The sequence below is a fragment of the Peromyscus leucopus genome, chromosome 4 (genome assembly GCF_004664715.2).
Source record: "Peromyscus leucopus breed LL Stock chromosome 4, UCI_PerLeu_2.1, whole genome shotgun sequence".
NCBI lineage: Eukaryota > Metazoa > Chordata > Mammalia > Rodentia > Cricetidae > Peromyscus > Peromyscus leucopus.
In genome coordinates, this window is record NC_051066.1 from 102900303 (window position 1) to 102919402 (window position 19100).

At 37.4% G+C, this 19100-nt stretch overlaps 1 protein-coding gene across 3 annotated transcripts in view; it reads right to left on the reverse strand.

Annotated features, from left to right (window-relative positions):
• Window positions 1–19100, reverse strand: part of Trpm7 (transient receptor potential cation channel subfamily M member 7) — a 103001-nt gene that overhangs the window by 39345 nt on the left and 44556 nt on the right. For all 3 annotated transcript variants that reach the window (XR_003736881.2, XM_028892731.2, XM_028892730.2), the window contains exons 11-20: window positions 14856–14956; window positions 12417–12551; window positions 10639–10692; window positions 8973–9113; window positions 7989–8123; window positions 6595–6875; window positions 4505–4733; window positions 2839–2994; window positions 2618–2761; window positions 583–711 (exon numbers count right to left, since the gene is read on the reverse strand). Coding sequence is in view for 2 of the 3 variants with exons in the window: in XM_028892731.2 (XP_028748564.1) it covers window positions 583–711; window positions 2618–2761; window positions 2839–2994; window positions 4505–4733; window positions 6595–6875; window positions 7989–8123; window positions 8973–9113; window positions 10639–10692; window positions 12417–12551; window positions 14856–14956 (1505 nt within the window). In the remaining variant the exon portion in view is untranslated. The remainder of the gene's footprint in view (window positions 1–582; window positions 712–2617; window positions 2762–2838; window positions 2995–4504; window positions 4734–6594; window positions 6876–7988; window positions 8124–8972; window positions 9114–10638; window positions 10693–12416; window positions 12552–14855; window positions 14957–19100) is intronic.

Below are 19100 nucleotides of genomic sequence, written 5' to 3' on the forward strand. Positions count from 1 at the left end.
AATTTTAAAGTGGAAAAATAAGAGACACAGGAATAAACCCAACTGGTGACTTAGGGCAACAAAGGACACTTGAGTGGGTATACAGCATAAGTGCACAATGGAAACCTACCTTTTATTTACCTGACTACTGACATGCATAGTCATTATTTCTGAGGAGTGTCAGAGATCATGTGAAACTTGAGAAAGTAAGAAACCTATGCTTTGTTTCTGAGACAAACTATTATATTTGTAATGGTGGCAAAGTGAACATAAACTAGTAATAACTACTTTGTTTATTTTTCCGAGAGAAGATTTCTCTGTGTAGCCATGGTTATCCTGGAACTTCCTTTGTAGGCCAGGCTGGCCTTGAATTCAGAGATTTGCCTGCTTCTGTCTCCAGAGTGCTGAGATTAAAATATGTACCACCACCACCCAGCTGAACCACTTTTTTTTTAAAAACCATGGTTTTCATCATGGCAAAATAAACATGCTCCAGACTTTTATGTATCACTATTGAAATTACAGTAACATAACCACACACAACAAAATTAAAGAATCCTGCATACATACGTAAGTTACTGGTAAGAAAAACTGTAGACATACCTCACGGACTTTCTCAATAGCATAGGTAAAAATATAAGCGATAACAATCCATTCTTGAACTGAAGGTAACTGTTCCATTTGTACAAGAACTACAAATGTATAAAGCATCAGAAATCCTAAGTATGCCAACTAATAAAAAAGAAATAAAAGTTACATGAATAAAATTGATTACAAAATAAAACATTATGGCTATTTTTCATGTACACACAAAATCTAATTTGAGCTATGGTAGGCTAGAGAAATGTAAAGACAGCTATACATGTGGCAACCTGGGCTGGCTGTTTTAAGCAGCCACTCACATAAATGCAAATGTAAGCAATTCTCATTATTTCCATTAGTGGGGCAGAATTTGGGGATCAGATAATAGAGGTATTTGCATTATCTGCATCTAGAAGGAACAAGAAATTTTCATATACAGAAGAAATGCAATAAATTAATCTCGGGGTAATAAGGTGTGAATATGAATAAGAAAGCAATGAACAAACTCAAATATTCTTCCTAACATGAGACCATTTGTCAACTCTGGCAAATATCTAATACTGATAAATGTGAACAAATACCATTACTTTGTTTTCCTGGGAAAGGCAATAAAAACTCACTCTCTCAAGCAAGGTACAGTGGTACATGCCAACATATACAAGCATCAGGAATTTCTAAGCCCAGCACTTGTGAGGTAGAGGCAGGAGAATCAAGAGTTCAAGGCCAGCCTTGTTTACATAGCAAGTTCAAGATCAGTCTGGCTACATGAAGCCCTCCCTGTTTCAAATAACCCCAAATCATCTTCTCAGACAAAGCCTGTGGTTTGAAGGAGAAGCTAATTTCATGTGTTTCTTCAGACATGTTCCTTCCTAGAGGATGCCAACAAGACAGTCAACTAGATGTTCCTAACTAGAGAACCAACAATGAGTAAGAACTACATTTCAACATATGGATACATTCTTCTATGGATTTATGCTTTTGTCAATACATTATTCCTACAGATTAAGAGAAAGGCCAATGCAAGAAAGCAATGGAGCACATGACTAAAGAAATGGCCACTGTAAATAAAGCCATGAGAGTGATCATCTGGATTACTCTCTGCCTTCCATTTTAAAGCAGCAGACTTATTATTTCTGAACCTTTCTGCTATCTGCACAACACTAAAACACAGATTACAAAGTTTTTTTGTTTTGAGTTAACCTTTCAGGATTATTTTTATTATGATGTGTGTGTATGTGTCACACAGTGCACATGTGAAGGTCAGAAAGCAACACTGTGGATTTGGTTCTTCACTACCTTTACAGCCATGTTGCCAGCTATCAGCATTACTTTAGATTTTTCCCAACATCCATCAAGTACTGGAGGTTAAACGCAGTGTCTCACACATACTAAGCATATAGCTCTACTACTGGGCTATATTCACAACTTTATTTTTAGTAGAAAATTTTCATTTGTTACCTTCTTTTCGTTTGTTTTTTGAAGACTGTCCTGAAACTTTCTATGTAGACTAAGCTGTCCTTGAACTCCCAAGGATCCACCTGTTGGGATTAAAGGCACGTGCCACCACAATCAGCTTATACTTGCTCTCTTTTAGAAAGGTGTATGCTTATTACATTATTTAATAAAATTTTAATTTCTAATCCGAACTAAAATTTGTTAGTGCTTATTATTCTAGACATTGGCAGCATACATGAAGTAAGCCAAATGTAATGCTCTTTTAATAAGGAATGTATTTTCAGTGACCTAAATTATATGAAGATTAATATGGATTCCAGACTAAAAGTTTTCTAAAAAGCAACTTTTGGCTGGGCAGTGGTGGTGCATGCCTTTAATCTCAGCACTTGGGAGATAGAAGCAGGTAGATCTCAGTTTGAGGCCAGCCCTGGACTACAGAATGAGTTCCAAGACAGCCAAAGCTACACAGAGAAACCCTGTCATGAAACATCCCCGGACCCCAAAAAGCATCTTTTAAAAATACCATGCTTTCCCCAGAACTAAAAACAAATCAACAAACTCCACCAAACCAAACCATGAACATAGCAATTTAAAAACATACCGTGTTAAACCAGAACTTTACAATTGGTGCATGATAAAAGGCATAAAACTTTCGTGTGATTGGAAGTTTTTTTGATTTAATATGTATCTCCATTTCATTCTTTCCTTCACTGTTGTCCAAAATTCGTACTTCTTTAAACACTTCCTAAAATTAAAAATATGTATTTACTTTCTATTTACTCATAACAAACTTACATCTGCTCTGAAGTCTTCCACCCTTACCATGGGTATCTCTTCTGTTATGTTGTGGAAATTGTTTTCGCTGTCCTCCATTGTCATCTGATGAGCATCTTGAGATTGTGGGATATGGGACATTTCAGCTTTGGTTTTATACTCTAGCATTAATATGGCAGGTGGAACTAAAATGCTTAATATGACCTAGAGTTTTTAGAAACAAAAAGTTTGCATTTTAAAACGTTTGAGACTAAAACAGCAAGTTATGCATTAGATATCTTTCGATTGCTACCCATTTTGCCCTAAAAACTGTAGGGAAAAATTAAAAATTCATTTTTCTTTACATACTGTATCATCTTAGCATTATGATAGTGACAGCATAGGTTTAATAACCTATGTACAAACTGGTCCTTTAAATAAAACCATTATAAGCCGAGTGGTGGCGCACACCTTTAATCCCAACACTTGGGAGGCAGAGGCAGGCAGATCTCTGTGAGTTCGAGGCCAGCCTGGGCTACAGAGTGAGTTCCAGAACAGCCAGGACTGTTTCACAGAGAAGTTCTGTTTCAAAAAACCAATAAACAAACAAACAAACAAACAATCATTATAATTTGTTAAGAAAAATATCTTTAGCAAAACTTCAGCATTATGAAGGTGCTGTTGTTATTTTACCTGAGATCTCTCTTTAAGTGCCCTATGCTATAGCATGATGATTCATTATACAACTATAAACCACGACTGGAGAGACTGCTCAGCGGTTAAGAGCACTGACTGCTCTTCTCGAGGATCTGGGTTCAATTCCCAACACTCACATGGCAGCTCACAACTGTCTGTATTTCCAGTTCTAGGGGATCTGAAATCCTCACATAGACATGCAGGCAGGCAAAATACCAATGCATATACAATAAAAAATTTTAAAAATCACTAAAAAACAAAAAAAAAAACAAAACAAAAAAAAACTTTACATATCATTCTTATCCAACCTTCTGCCTTCTAATTTTTTACTGTATTAAAAGATGTAAGAGAGAATAAAAAAGGAAGTTTAAAGTAGTATCTTTTATACAATGACAAACTAAAAGGAATAGCCATTTTACCCAAATTCTTAACCTTAAATTCTGCATAAATTGATACACTAATCTATACTATAAACTAGGCACATGGATACATGTATTCAGTATACTTTAGTAACACATTAAGTTAGTAGATGATAGCTCTGGAATTTTACAAATTAGTAATCACTCATTTCATCATGTTCTAATTGCCTTCTATTATCCTTACAGATCATTTTACTACGGATGTGTAAGCTAATTTGTTCATACTTTTGTGGAAGCCCACAGTGGTTTCCTAGTGAGATCTGAGCTTGCTTTACCAACAGGGCTGCATAAAGGGATGATTGGATCACGCGCCTGGGTACTAGGTGTTTGGAAGGGTCTGCACTTGGCTATATCTAGCAACAGTGAGGTCTTTTGAATCACCCAGTGGCATTGTTATAAAAAGCCATTTTGAATAAAGCTCTGGGCCGTTGAATATTGATCCAAGTCCTCCTGAAGCTATCCTGTGTCTTTTTTCTTCTTCTTGGCTAGGCCTATCATTCTATCTATCATTCCTTATTCCTCTCACATCTTCATAGGAACCCTGGAAAAGGTGAGGGTGGGTCCCCCATATACTTTGAATCTCATTATATACTTTAAATCTAGTTATTTTTAAGATATACCTTATACCAGGAGTTTTTTCTCATATTCAGCCGTCCCATCCACATATCAGATAACAACATCTGTGTACAGGTGTGAGCCACAAAAGGTCTGAGTCTTGAAGAAACTGCTAATTTAAGGCAGGTTGAATTACTCCAGTTTTTCAGTTCATACGTGAGTAATTTCATAGCCATGGTTTCATCTTGCCTGAAGGACTGTTCCAATAATTCAACTGCCAGTTGGCCAAAATCACTACAAAACAAACAAACAAACAAAAACCCACTAAAGTATATACAGGTAAAGAACCTATAAGGCTATTTTGTTTTTGTTGAGAATCAAACATCTTTAAGCATGTTAGTTGGAAACTCTAATACCCTCTCCAAACAAAAGAATTAATAAAATATAATTTAAAAAATTAAGAGCTGGAGAGATGGCTCAGCAGTTAAGAGCACACTAGCAGCTCTTCCAGAGGGCCTAGCACCCACATGATGACTCACAATGGTATGGAACTCTGTCCTAGGGGATATGACACCCTTTTCTGGACTCCTTGGGCATCAGGCACACAAGAGGTATACAGACATATATGGAAGCAAAATACCCATACACATAAATTGAAAACAATATTTTAAAGATACTCTACTACTGAGTTTACACACACACACCCAGTCTACAAGTGCACTTTTAACCAACTACTCAAACTACCCTTTAACTTTATTGTTTTAATATTGATTTTTAATGTAATTTTTATAGGTATGTGTGTGCCTAAGAATATGTATGTGCACTGAAAGTGAGCAGAGCCCACAGAGGTCAGAAGAAAGCATCAGATCCCCTGGAACTGCAGTTACTGTGGGTGCTGCAAACTGAACCCAGGTCCTCCACAAGTGCAGACAGTGCCCTTAATCACTAAGCCATTGCTCCAGCCCCTCTACATTGTATTTCTAAACTTGGAAACAGGAACAATGTATCTAGGGTCTACTTCCATCATGAGAAATAACATGAACTGTAAATTCCCACTAAGTGGAAAAAGAATCCCTATGAGAGTTTTCAGCAACAACTGTTAATTAATCTCTTCCAAAACTGGCTTTACTTGGAGACAGGAAGAAGAACTAAACATCTATTATAAAACTTCTAAAAAAAATTAGCTTTCCAGATTGATATGAACACTATCTCCCAAAGCAAACTATAAACTTGTAAACTATTTTATTCTTTAGTACTTGTGATTCCATCATCCAAAATGGATTCCCTGTTTAAATTCAGTTCATTTCTCTCTCTCTTTTTTTTTTTTTTTTGGTTTTTCGAGACAGGGTTTCTCTGTGTAGCTTTTCCTGAACTCACTTGTAGCCCAGGCTGCTCGAACTCACAGAGATCTGCCTGCCTCGCCTCCCGAGTGCTGGGATTAAAGGCGTGCGCCACCACCGGCCGGCTTAAATTCAGTTCATTTCTCAAAAACACACCTCAAGCGAGGTGTTGGCGGCGCATGCCTTTAATACCAGCACTTGGGAGGCAGGGGCAGGCGGATCTCTGTGAGTTCCAGGAAAGGTGCAAAGCTACACAGAGAAACCCTGTCTAGAAAAAAACAAAAAAACAAAAAACAAACAAAAAAAAAGAAAAACCACCTCAAACCAAATATTCTTTTTAAAAAAAAATTATTTTTATTTTATGTACATTGGTGTTTGCCTGTATATATGTCTGTATGAGGGTGTTGGATTCTCTGAAACAGGAGGTATAGGCAGTTGTGAGCTGCCATGTGGGAGTTGAGAATTGAACCCAGGTCCTCTGGAAGAGCAGACAGTTCTATTAAGTGTTGAGCCATCTCTCCAGCCCCTCGTTCTTTTTTTTTTTATATTCCAAACAGAATTCTTAATGTAATTGCTACTATGTATACTTATTTAACTTCTCCCATTTATTTCTTGATTTCTGAAATTTTTAACACATCAAATAGCAAATTTCTTTTCAAATTTTAAAAGTACATAATGCACCTAAAATATTTTTGTCTTAGTTACACCAATAAACTCAATATGCCCCTCAACCCTACATACATCCCTGTTAAAGACATAGCAGCACCGGATGGAGCATGCAGACAAACACTTTAATGTGTTAAAATGTCACTCACTTGGAATACTGTTTGAGTTCCTCTGAAGTATCATCTACCAGGTCACTCTGCTTTGCTTCGTAAGCCATGGAACGATAGATCTTACAGGCAACTAAGGCTTTAGCCATTGATTCTTCACCATGCTGCCATAGAAAGCGGGCCATGACCTGCCTCTTCATAAGGCAAGCCCAAATTAATAATTCATTAAGAGGATAAGGAAAGCGCTTGGTTTCTGGATCATCAATATCTACAATTTCATCTTTGGTTCTTTTCTTCTTCCCTTCTTCCATAGCCGTATCCATCTTCAAGGGAAAAAAAATACTGTAAGACTCATAGTAAGGCCACATGAGGAGGCTGGGGACATAACTCTGTGGGACACAGCCTGCCTACTAGGCAAAGAGGTTTGGACCTGACCTCTAGCATCTTAAACCAGTAGTGGCGGTAATAAGAAGGCCATATGACAATTTTCTTTGTGTAGCCTGGGCTGTCCTGGAACTCGCTCTGTAGACCAGGCTGGCCTCAAACTCACAGAGATCCGTTTGCCTCTGCCTCCCTGAGTGCTGGGATTAAAGGCATATGCCACCACTGCCTGGCTTAGTGAAGCTTTTAAATAAATATCCTTTACTCAACTCATAATATAAACTTCATAAACTTTATTTTTTTATTATAATTCATAATTCATCTTATAAAAATGTCAATTCAACAAAAAGGCTGAGGCATGGTCATAATATTTGAACTAATATCTGGTAAAATATAAATTTAGTAAAAGTTTAGATAATACTTTTTTTTTTTTTTTTTTTTTGGTTTTTCGAGACAAGGTTTCTCTGTGTAGCTTTGCGCCTTTCCTGGAACTCACTTGGTAGCCCAGGCTGGCCTCGAACTCACAGAGATCCGCCTGCCTCTGCCTCCCAAGTGCTGGGATTAAAGGCATGCGCCACTACCGCCCAGCTTAGATAATACTTTTGTTGTGTATACTAGAATAAAAATTAAAGTCAGTTAAAAAAATTTTAAATCTGGCTATTATCACAGCTAAAATTGGACAAATTTAATAGAATCATAATTAATAATTCTCTTTCTTTGTGGAAAAGTGAAGTCAAAGACATAAAAAAAAGTCCCAAACCAAAAGATAATTCTCACTAAATCCAAGTTTTTACTTAATAATACTAATTAGTAAAAAGCAAAATTTAGAAAGGAAAATATTTCCATCTTTAATATGCTTTACAAACCTTCTTTGAGGGGAGGGTTTTCAAGACAGGATTTCTCTGTGTAGCCCTGGCTGTCCTGGAACTTGCTCTGTACATCAGGGTGGCCTTGAACTCAGAAATCCACCTGCCTCTGCCTCCTGAGTGCTATTAAAGGTGTGCACCACTACTGCCGGCCCAAACCTATTTTCTTTAAAGAATAAAACAACATACCTTTGGTCTGTAGGGTTGGGCTGTTTTAATGAAGTGATTGTGTCTCATTTTTTCCTTTTTATCAGCTCTATTGCCAAAAGTTTCGTGACTCTTTCTCAACTGAGGAGTGCTGCTGGAGGTGTTTCGACCTGATCTCTGAAATGAGAGCTTAATTTTTAAAAAAAAATTTTAAAATGCTGATATGTTACAAAAAATTTCAGGATGATTTATAAACATTTATAAATGTTTGTCTATGTGTAAAAATAGTTGGTTTAGGATTTCTTCCCTTTGTTCTTTTGAAATATCTGTCTCACTATGTAGCCTAGGCTGGTCTTGAACTTGTGACTCTTGCTTCTGGCCCCAAAGAGCAAGGATTACATGTGTATCACAACAAATGCACTCATCCAGCCTCTGGCTGTAGTCTCCTTTCTTTCTCTGACAGAGCTCTCTCTAACATTGCCAAGCTTGGCTCAGCCACCCAAGCAACTGGTACTACAAGTACGTACATGCTACTTATCCATGAATGTCAGGTTTAGTTTTATGACATAAAGTAGCCCTGGCTGGCCTGGAACTCTTTGTAGATCAGGCTGACACTGAACTCACAGAGGTCCTCCTGCTTCTGCTGAATGAATGCTGGGATGAAAGGTGTGCACTGTTATACCAACTGATATCTCACATTCAAAGACAATTATCACTGTCACTATTCTAATAAAACTAACACTTTGTCCTTTTTATGATGCTGGGCGTCTAATTTAGGAAGTGACTGATACAAACTAGGGAATCATTCTACCTTGGAAATCCCCTTAATTTTTTGGTTGTTGCTTTGAGACGGGGTTTCAGCTGCAGTCCTGGTTAACCTATAACTTACTAGGTAAACCACGCTGGCCTAAAACTCATAGCCAGCCTCCTGCACCTGCCTCTCAAATGCTAGGATTATAGGTATGCCCCATCAAACTCAGCTCATATACCTAATTCTTAACATTTAACCACCAAAATTATACATACCCGGTTATTCCCTCCAAGACTATTATATATTAATCGAAAACGTTTTCGTGTGTATGTGCATCTGTAGGTTCCTCCCATGAGATATTCAATCACAAGTCCTATATCAATTAGAGTGATCTTGTATCCTGGAGGAAGATTACCCTGGAAACAAAATATTAAACAGACAGGATGGTATGAGTCAGTCTAACCTAACAAAGAAAGACACCTTGTTTTTACAACCTCTAATATTGCATACACAGGGGCTATAACTATGAAACCAAAATACAGTACATATCACAAACTGGCCACTTCTTTAAAGTTTAAGTTTTTCCTATATTATTACATAAAACCACATAATTCCTATATTATTACATCAAAAACCACAGAAATGACATTTTTTTGTTTATGAAGTTTGGTTTATTGCCAAGTATGGTGATAAACACCTTTAATCCCAGCACTCATGAGGTAGAAGCAGGTGGATCTCTGAGTCCAAGGCCATTCTGGTCTACATAGTGAGTTCCAAGAAAGCCAGGGCTATTTAGAGATTCTTTCTCAAAAAGAAAAATGATTTATTAATAGTACACTAACAGAACATCAAAGTTTGACAAAATAAATTTTAAAAAGTATTTTAAGCTGGATGTAGTGGCACATGGCTTTAATCCTAGCACTCAGGAGGCAAGAGGCAGGCGGATCTCTTGTGAGTCCAGCCTGATCTACATAGTGAGTTCCAGGACAGCCAGAGCTACATAGTTACACCCTGTCTCAAGAAAACAAAATCCTAGCACTCCAGAAGCACAGGCAAGCAGATCTCTGTGAGTTTGAAGCCAGCCAGGCCTACAAATCGAGTTCCAGGACAGCCAGAGCTGTTACACAGAGAAATCCTGTCTCAAAAAACATAACAATTAAAAAAAAAAAAAAAAAGGAAAGGAAGAAAAAAAAACGTATTTGACACCAATAATTTGACTCTAAAATTAGTTGACAAACAATTAAAATGACTAATTCACAAAGAACATCAAGAGAAGAAAGGTATCATGCTTCATATATCCAGGGTGACAACTGCTAGCATGAATGTTAAAAGCACTTGGCTTTTCTTCAGCTCTGAATATCATCACCGTTCAGTGTCCTTTAACACTGAGACATATTTCTAGGTAAGATATTTCTGATAAGAGAAAGATGATATATCCTATCATTGACCTTCCTCTTCTAGATCAATTAACATTATAAAATATATTGTGTTCTATCTGCTATGAGTAGAAGCTTAGGAAATTGGGATTCATTTCATGTTTTCTTTTTTCTTGGTTTGGACACAATAAGTTCTTTATTATAGAGTTTTTTAAAAATTTATGTGTATGAATATTTTGTCTACATGTGTGTCTGTGAATCACATGTGTACGTACTGCCCAGAAGCCAGAAAAGGGACCAGAAGCCCAGGAACTGGAGTTACAATTAGGCCTCATGTGGGTGCTAGGAAAAGAATTTGAGTTCTCTTCAGTGCTCTTCTAGCTGATCCATCTCTGCAGTTCTAAGTTATTTACTTTTATGACAAAGATAGTTCTTATTTTATCTTGTACAAAAAGCTGTTGTTTCTATTCTCATTTTAAAAAACCGGACTTAGGTGTTTTGAGGGCAAAAATAAAGTGCAAATGACTAAAAGGTATAGTTTTCCTATAACAGAGATATCTCTTACCTGTTTGACATCTCGAATGAGATGGAACAGCATTGGATTGGTCGGACCTTGTTTCTTAAGGAAAAACAAGAGGAAACTATTAGCTTTGGTCTAAAATAAATAAGCTCCCTTTTTGTTACTTATAGTACTTACTGTTACAGTACTTACAAAGAGCCTCTTGAACAAATTCTAAAGACTTCCTTGCTAATGGGTTCAATTTTAATTTTTACTGTTTTATTTTTGGTTTATATTTCAGGGAGAAACTTATCAACGAGTAATCCTTTTAATTTTTACACCAATTAACAAGAGACAGGACACAAATAAGGTTCATGGTAATTATACTAGATGGTAATAATGGATAAAACCAAAATAAGGCTATAAACTATTTAAAGGAAATTTATAACCCATGCGGGAAGATACAATTCCTCTTAACTAGTCTAGATTTATTGAAAGCTATGGGATATGTGAGCTGCTTTAAGCACAGAATAAAATTTCAATAAATGAAGACTAGATAGGCAGAAAAACGCAGACCAGCACATTAAGTAATCAATGCTTTACTAAGTAGTTTGTGTGTTAAGAAAATGGTAGGTAATATACTCAGCATACACACAGCATCTGAGGTTGGAGGTACCACATGAAAAGACTAAGTAAGAAAGGTAGGTAGGGTGAAAATATGGCTACTATCTAGCATAATGACATAGGCCTTTAACCCTAACTCTCTAGAGGCAGAAGCAGCCCAACTTTTATGAGTTCTAGACCAGCCTGGTCTATACTGAGAGTTGCAGGTAAGCCTTGTCAACATAGTAAGACCCTGTATCAGAAATTTAAAATCACCAGTGTCTATTTCTGAAAACAATCAAGCTATATGGTGAGGATACTAAACAGCACCAAAGATTTCTAAACTACAGAAACATATAGCAAAGTATGTTATTATAAAACCTAAAGAATTTGATCAAGGAAAGAGATTAAAGAAATATAGATAAGAAAATTAAAATGATGAACAGTGGTAGTGAACTCAATTAAAAATGACCAAGTAGTACAAAGCTATCAGGAATAAAAAAGTAGTAGAAATTGATGAATTAGTATTGAGTTTTCTAGAAGTTATAAAGCTTGGCTTTGTTCAGTATTCCTCATAGCATAGCTCAATTAAATTTGCACTGGATCCACAGAAAACTATGAGGAAGTGTTTACCCTTCCCAGTGGTACTAACATGAAATAAAAAGAGAGAGAGAGGGGGGTGGCGCAGCTAATCCAGCACTGGAGCAGAGAGGGATCTCTTGAGTTCGAGCAGCTACAAGTAGCTCAGAAAGCGCAAATACGCAGAGAATGTTCGAAAAAAAAAAAAAAAAAAAAAAGAGAGAGAGAGAGAGAGAATATTAAGTTTTTACAAGAAAAAATTCACCAAAAGAAATATACCAGAAGGTCAACAACCATAAATTTAAGAAATAAGAAAGAAAACTATTATGTACATTTTCCAATAATGAAAAAATAAAAAACCAAACTAAAACATCATCCTTTAAGTGAGAAGTGGATCCTATGCTTTTAAAAGGTAAGAAGGGAAAGAAAAGATGGGTTATGATGTCAACATCACTTTTTCCACATGGCTACATCAATAGAGAAGGGCTTCTAAAACCGGAGAGTGGTTTCAGACTGTCAAACAAGAATCCATAGTAAGAAACTGCACTTCTCCCCCATAGCAACTAAGACACTGAAAACTATCAAAAGGAGTGCATATTTTCAGATAAAATGACATTTTCAAAGACAATGAAACAGTGAACAAAGATTTTTATCAGACTTACAGTGTTATAAAGTTCTTCCAGTCTCGGAATGGTAAGGAATTTATGCATGCTTACTCCATTTTCAATAAGAAGTTTTACAAATGAAACTCTATCCATTACAAGAGCATCAAGCATAGCTTGTTCCAAGGATCCAACCTAGAGTATCAAATTAATAAATACATTTCACATGTTCCAACTATCAATTCCTTAAATACAAGTCCTTATGACTTATACCTAAATGTTCTCAAAGTGTGGGAACAAAATGAGATGCAAAACAGTTACCTAAGGTATTTAGAGAATGTATAAAAAGACCCACCTTACACAGGAGTCCCTAAATAATGTTGCATAAATGCTCTATCTGTAAGACAGCAAATGTTGTATGGGGGTGGGAGAAAGGAGCTCCGAAATACATCACCAATTAGATTGAGAAAACAGGGCTGGAGATGCTCAGTGGGTAGGTGCCTGCTTGCTGCCTCCAGCTCGAGAGCTGGAATTACAGAAGCCTGTCACCCACTCAGTTTATGCAGTGCTGGAATGGAACCCAGGGCTTCCTACAAACTAGACAAGCACTCTACCTACTAGACTACATCCCAGTTCTACTTTTAATACTACATCATTAGATGCTTAAAAAGAACTCTTTGTAGTAAAAATTAATTTGGAAATCACCATGTTTACATTGCTGTTTTAATATTGTTCTGATTCTGTCCTCAAAGGTGTACCACACAACTACACACTTTCCCTTCTAGTATCACTACCTCCAATTCAGCCTCTGTTCTTTACCTGGAGAAGGCTATGGTCTCTAATATTTTTTTTGTTTTTTTAAATGATTTTTTCCCCCTCTTTGGTTTCTCAAGACAAGGTTTCTCTGTGTAGCCTTGGCTGTCCTGGAACTTATTCTGTAGCCCAGCTGGCCTCAAACTCATAGAGATCTGTGGTGATATTGTGTTCCCCAAAATATTGTGCACCCTAATAAACTTATCTGGGGTCAGAGAACAGAACAGCCACTAGATACAGAGGCCAGAAAATGGTGGCACACACACCTTTAATCCTAGCATTCCAAAGGCAGAGATCCATCCAGATCTCTGTGAGTTCAAAGTCACACTGGAAACAACCAGGCATGATGACTCAAGCCTTTAATCCTAGGAAGTGATGGCAGGAAGCAGAAAAGTATTTAAGGAGTGAAAACCAGAAACTAGAGCCTGGTTAAGCTTTTAGGCTTTTGAGCAACAAACAGTTCAGCTGAGATTCATTCAGATGAAGACACAGAGGCTTGCAGTCTGAGGAAACAGGATCAGCTGAGGAATTGGTGAGGTGAGGTGGCTGTGTCTTGTGCTGCTTTCTGATCTTCCAGCTTTAACACCAATACCTGGCTCCGGGTTTGTTTTAATTAATAAAACCTTTTAAGATTTGTGCTACAGAGATCCACCTGCCTACCAAGTGTTGGGATTAAAGGCATGGGCCACCACTGCCTGGCCTCTAATATACTCTATTTACCTAGTAAATACACATATTTGCTATACATGATGAAATTTCAAGACAGAAGCAAGGTTTTTAAAAAAATACTTTTCACTACTCAGTTTTGTGACAAGAAAAATATTTTGATGTTACATTCAAAAATAAAGTCAAACATACAAGAATGTAAATTTTTCTCTGAATTAACAGCTTATAATTTATCATGGATGTTATCCCTATTTAAGTAAGATTATTTTCTATCACAACATACAATTATGTTATTACTTAATAGAACATTTACATTCTAATCTATACCATTTTCCCTCTGCTCTATTCTACACATTATATTTACCCTGTCTCCCTTGTAATTAGACAGTTTACAGGCAGTGAATAGAGTAGAGGGTATCCTAAAAAATACTCTTGCCCTCACAAAATTTATTTTCTAGGAGTAGAAAGATAAATCATGAATAAACAGTAAATAGAGGGACTGCACAGGAACCGGACTAAAACAAAGGCATGTCACAGTGAGTTCTGTACACAGAGCAAGAGTTCCAAGACTCTACAGATATTATTAAAATACCTTAATAAAAAAACAAAGTTATTAAACAAATACACCTTACTAATATTTACACTTGGGGCAGAAAGGTAAAATGTGAGTATAAATCACAGTCCCAATATATACTTTCTTACACTTTTTCCTTTCTGCAGTTGGAGGGACTAGTTCCAAGAATATCTTGTGATACAAAATTCACAGATGCTCAGCTTTTGACAAAATGATGTATGCTGTCTATGGAAACACAAATATCCTATCTCTAGATTACTCAAAAAATTTAATAGAGCAGATATTAACATTATATTGATTATGGAATAAAAAAGGAAACTTCTATACAGCCTAATTACATAGTACTCATTTTGTGGTTGGGGGAATCCATGGATATAAAACCTTTAGCTACTAAGTGTCCATTGTAGTTAACTTCATTATATGGTGTACTTAGATTATCCACATACCAGCCACTGCTGTCCATAAACAAATACATGATTTTTGGCAATATCAACTCTGTCCCATGCCAGTGTAAGGATAAGCTGGTCAAATGCAGATGCATTAGTACCTAATTGAATAAAGAAAACAGTTGGTGAGTATATCTCTATCACTTTGTAAGCATTTACAAACTGTCCATAGAACCCTTTAATTTACACAGCTGGTGTCTACCACAATGGAGCATTTGTATTTTCAAGTATAAAAACTACATTGCCTCAGAATGTAGGAACCGAGGAACCAAAGATGATTTGTTTCTACCACAGGCATAGTACTTCAACGATTCTGAAAGATGTTTTTACGGGTACTTTTCTGCACATATATAAGTATAGCCATATACTTAAAATTACTAAGAAAGGAATAGACAATACATTAGTAAGTGGGATCTGAGCTGGGGAGATGGCTCAGTGGGTAAAGATACCCACTCCCAAGCCTGTCAACCCGAGTTCTGTCTCCTGGTCCCCATGGTAAACAAGTGTTCTCCAACCTCTACACGTGCATCACAGCATCACAAATGTGAGTGGGTTACACACCACACATAAATAAATAAAGAAATGTAATTTTTTTTAAAGACTGAATAAGCAGGATCAGGGATGAGAAGATGGCAGAGTAGATAAAGTATGTGCTCTGCGAACATGAAAACCTGGAGTTCCGATCCCTATCACCTTTGAAGAAAAAAAATGATGGTGAATGTAGCCTTATGGCATGGATGAGGAGAGAGAGAGACAAGTGGATTTCTGGAGTTTGCTTGCCAACTAGTCTCAATGGATCAGTGAACTAAACACACATACATACATACACACACACACACACACACACACACACACACACACAGAGAGACAGAGAGACAGAGACAGAGAGAGACAGAGAGAGATGGGGTCAGAGATGAGCATGACATGTAACATCTGTAATATTAGCATTGGGATGCTGCATCAGGAGGACTGCAATGAGATTAAAGCCAAGTAAATCTACAGAGCAAGTCTGACTAAAAACCTAAGTTTAGTAGCTGCCTTATGAGACTCACTCTACATGGCTTTCTTAACAAAATACTGTGGTGGTATTGTGTTCCCCAAAATACTGTGCACCCTAATACACTTATCTGGGGTCAGAGACAGAACAGCCACTAGATACAAAGGCTAGAAAATGTGGCACTCACACCTTTAATCCTAGCACTCCAGAGGTAGAAATCCCTCTGGATCTCTGTGAGTCCAAGGCCACATTGGAAACAGCCATGGTGACTCACACCTTTAATCCCAGAAAGCAAGCGAGCCTTTAATCCCAGGCAGTGGTGGTAGAAAGCAGAAAGGTATGTAAGGCGTGAGGACCAGAAACTAGAAGCATTTTGGCCTGGTTAAGCATTTGGCTGGTTAAGCTTTTAGGTTTTGAGCAGCACAGTTTAGCTGAGAGCCATTCGGATATGAGGACACAGAGGCTTCCAGTCTGAGGAAACAAGACCAGCTGAGAAGTTGGCCAGATGAGGTTAGCTGTGGCTTGTTCTGTCTCTCTGATCTTCCAGCTTCACCCCAATATTTGGCTCCAGGTTTGATTTTATTAATAAGAACTTTTTTTTTTTTTTTTTTTTTTGGTTTTTTGAGACAGGGTTTCTCTGTGTAGCTTTGCACCTTTCCTGGAGCTCACTTGGTAGCCCAGGCTGGCCTCGAACTCACAGAGATCCGCCTGGCTCTGCCTCCCGAGTGCTGGGATTAAAGGCGTGCGCCACCAACGCCCAGCTAATAAGAACTTTTAAGATTCATGCTACAGAATACTTTACTTTGTATGTAATAATCTTTAAAGTATGAAATAGTTAAAACATTCTAGTACATAGATATTTAGGTTACTCTGAAAATTTTCAAGTATATTTTAGTTCATGTTTGATTATTTAAATACAACGATTCTCTAGAGGCTAATTTTCTGGATATAAGAATATGACTTTAAACGAGGTGGTGATGGGGCACATCTTTAATCCCAGAACTCGGAAGTCAGAAGCAGGAGGATCTCTGTGAATTTGAAGCCAGCCTGGTCTACAGAGCAAGTTCCAAGATAGCCAGGGCTTTACAGAGAAACCTTGTCTTAAAAAACAAACAGCCGGGCGGTGGTGGCGCACGCCTTTAATCCCAGCACTTGGGAGGCAGAGCCAGGCGGATCTCTGTGAGTTCGAGGCCAGCCCGGGCTACCAAGTGAGCTCCAGGAAAGGCGCAAAGCTACACAGAGAAACCCTGTCTCGAAAAACCAAAAAATATATATATATATATCACTTTAAAGCTTCTGATACATTCAAGAAGCTTGTACCATTTACATAGAAGATCTGTACTTCTCTATGTGGGAGGAAAGGTAGTGGCATTTACTTAGAATTTATTTCTACTTTAATTTATTATTATTATTATTATTATTAATAATAATAATAATAATTTTGAGTTTTTGAGACAGGGTTTCTGTTTATCCCTAGCTGTCCTAGAATTTGCTCTGTAGACCAGGCTGGCTCTGAACTCAGAGATCTACCTGCCTCTGCTTCCGGAATGCTGGAATTAAAGGTCTGCATCACCACTGCCCAACAAAGTTTGTTTAGATAACATGTTGCCCAGCAAAGTTTGTTTAGATAACATGTTGCTGAGGTTTCATGTGGCAACCCTGTCATAGCTAGACGATATAATATCACAGCAGACTTCTTGGTCTCCTGGCTTACAGTCCTCTTGCAAAATGTTCCTTAGGTGTACATTGGTGTTGCAAATGTAGCAACTGGGACTGAGCACCCCACTGCAAGTTGTTCTCCACATTTTCAGCAGCTGTGGTTTTTGTAAACGTCCCTATCTTACATTAAAACAAGCTTCTCTGATGAGGAGTGAGAGCTACATTTATCAGACTAGGTCAGCACACAGAATGCCTTGTTTCTATTTTTATACAATAATATTGAAATATAATTCCATTAATCATGTTTTTGGATTCTTCCTCAAATAGTCATACTCATTTTCTCCATAAGATATTCATCTTTTTTTTAAATTTACAACCTTTAATTTAGTTATTACTTGTGCGTGTGTGTGGGGGGGGGGGGGGGGGGGGGGGGGGGGGGGGGGGGGGGGGGGGGGGAGGGGGAGAGAGTGAGTATGTCTGGGTGTGTACATGCCACAGCAATCATGTGTAGACCAGAGGATAACTTTCATGAATTGATTCTCTCCTTCCACTATAGATTCCAGGGACTGAACTTATATTATCAGGCTCGTGTGGCAAGTGCTTTGATCCGCTCAGCCAGCTCAATGGCCCAATATAGCCGTTTTCAAATTCCTTCCTTAGTTTCTTCCTTTTTAAGATGAAGAAAAGATTAAAAAAAAAGCAGGCCACATAGGATGACTGGCTAGCACACAGAATACATATGACAAACAGCACAGAGACATACTGTTCTATTGTTATCTTATGTTGTGATATCTGTATCATCTCTCTTTTTACTATATTTATGGCTTCTGGGTTTCTTAATACTTATGCATCTCTTGATCACAAGAGGATATATACTTAACTATGTTATTGTTTACATTTAAAAACATTATATTATTTTTAAAAACATACTGGCAAGTTGTTGTGGTCTAATATTTGGAACATCCTTATGGATAACAAAACGCCAAATATGTCGTTTTCAGGTACCCAGACAAGACACTCTTCATTTCTTATTTTTGAAAATATTTTTCATTGTGACATTTTTTCTATCAGTGGATATGTTTGGTAAGATTTTGAGAGAAAAACAAAGTACATATGTATCAATCCCTTATTCCTAGAAGACAACAATAGTTTTCAAATTTTCTTCAAATGAAAACAGCATATCCCACACCTTGCTTGAGATGGAGCATCTCACTACCTTAGAGTACGCCCTTTCAGGGGCGCTGGCCGACAGTGTGGCGCTCTGGAGTCCCAGTGCTGAGACTGCAGCTGCACAGCACCACCTGACTTTATATACAGGGCCATACAGCAAGCATTTGACCCACAACTCACACCTGTTGTTTTTTTAACTAAAAAACTGCTTTTCCATATAATGTATTTGAACAAGTTCCCCTCCTCAATTCCGCCCAGATCCATTCTACCTCCTTAACGTCATGTTCTCTCCCTATCAAGCATGTAAGCATTCATACACTCACACACACAAAACCAACCCCAAAATGAAAATCAAAACAAACAGAAAGGCAATAATATAAAATAAAAAAAGATCAAAATGAAATAAAAATCCTCCCCCT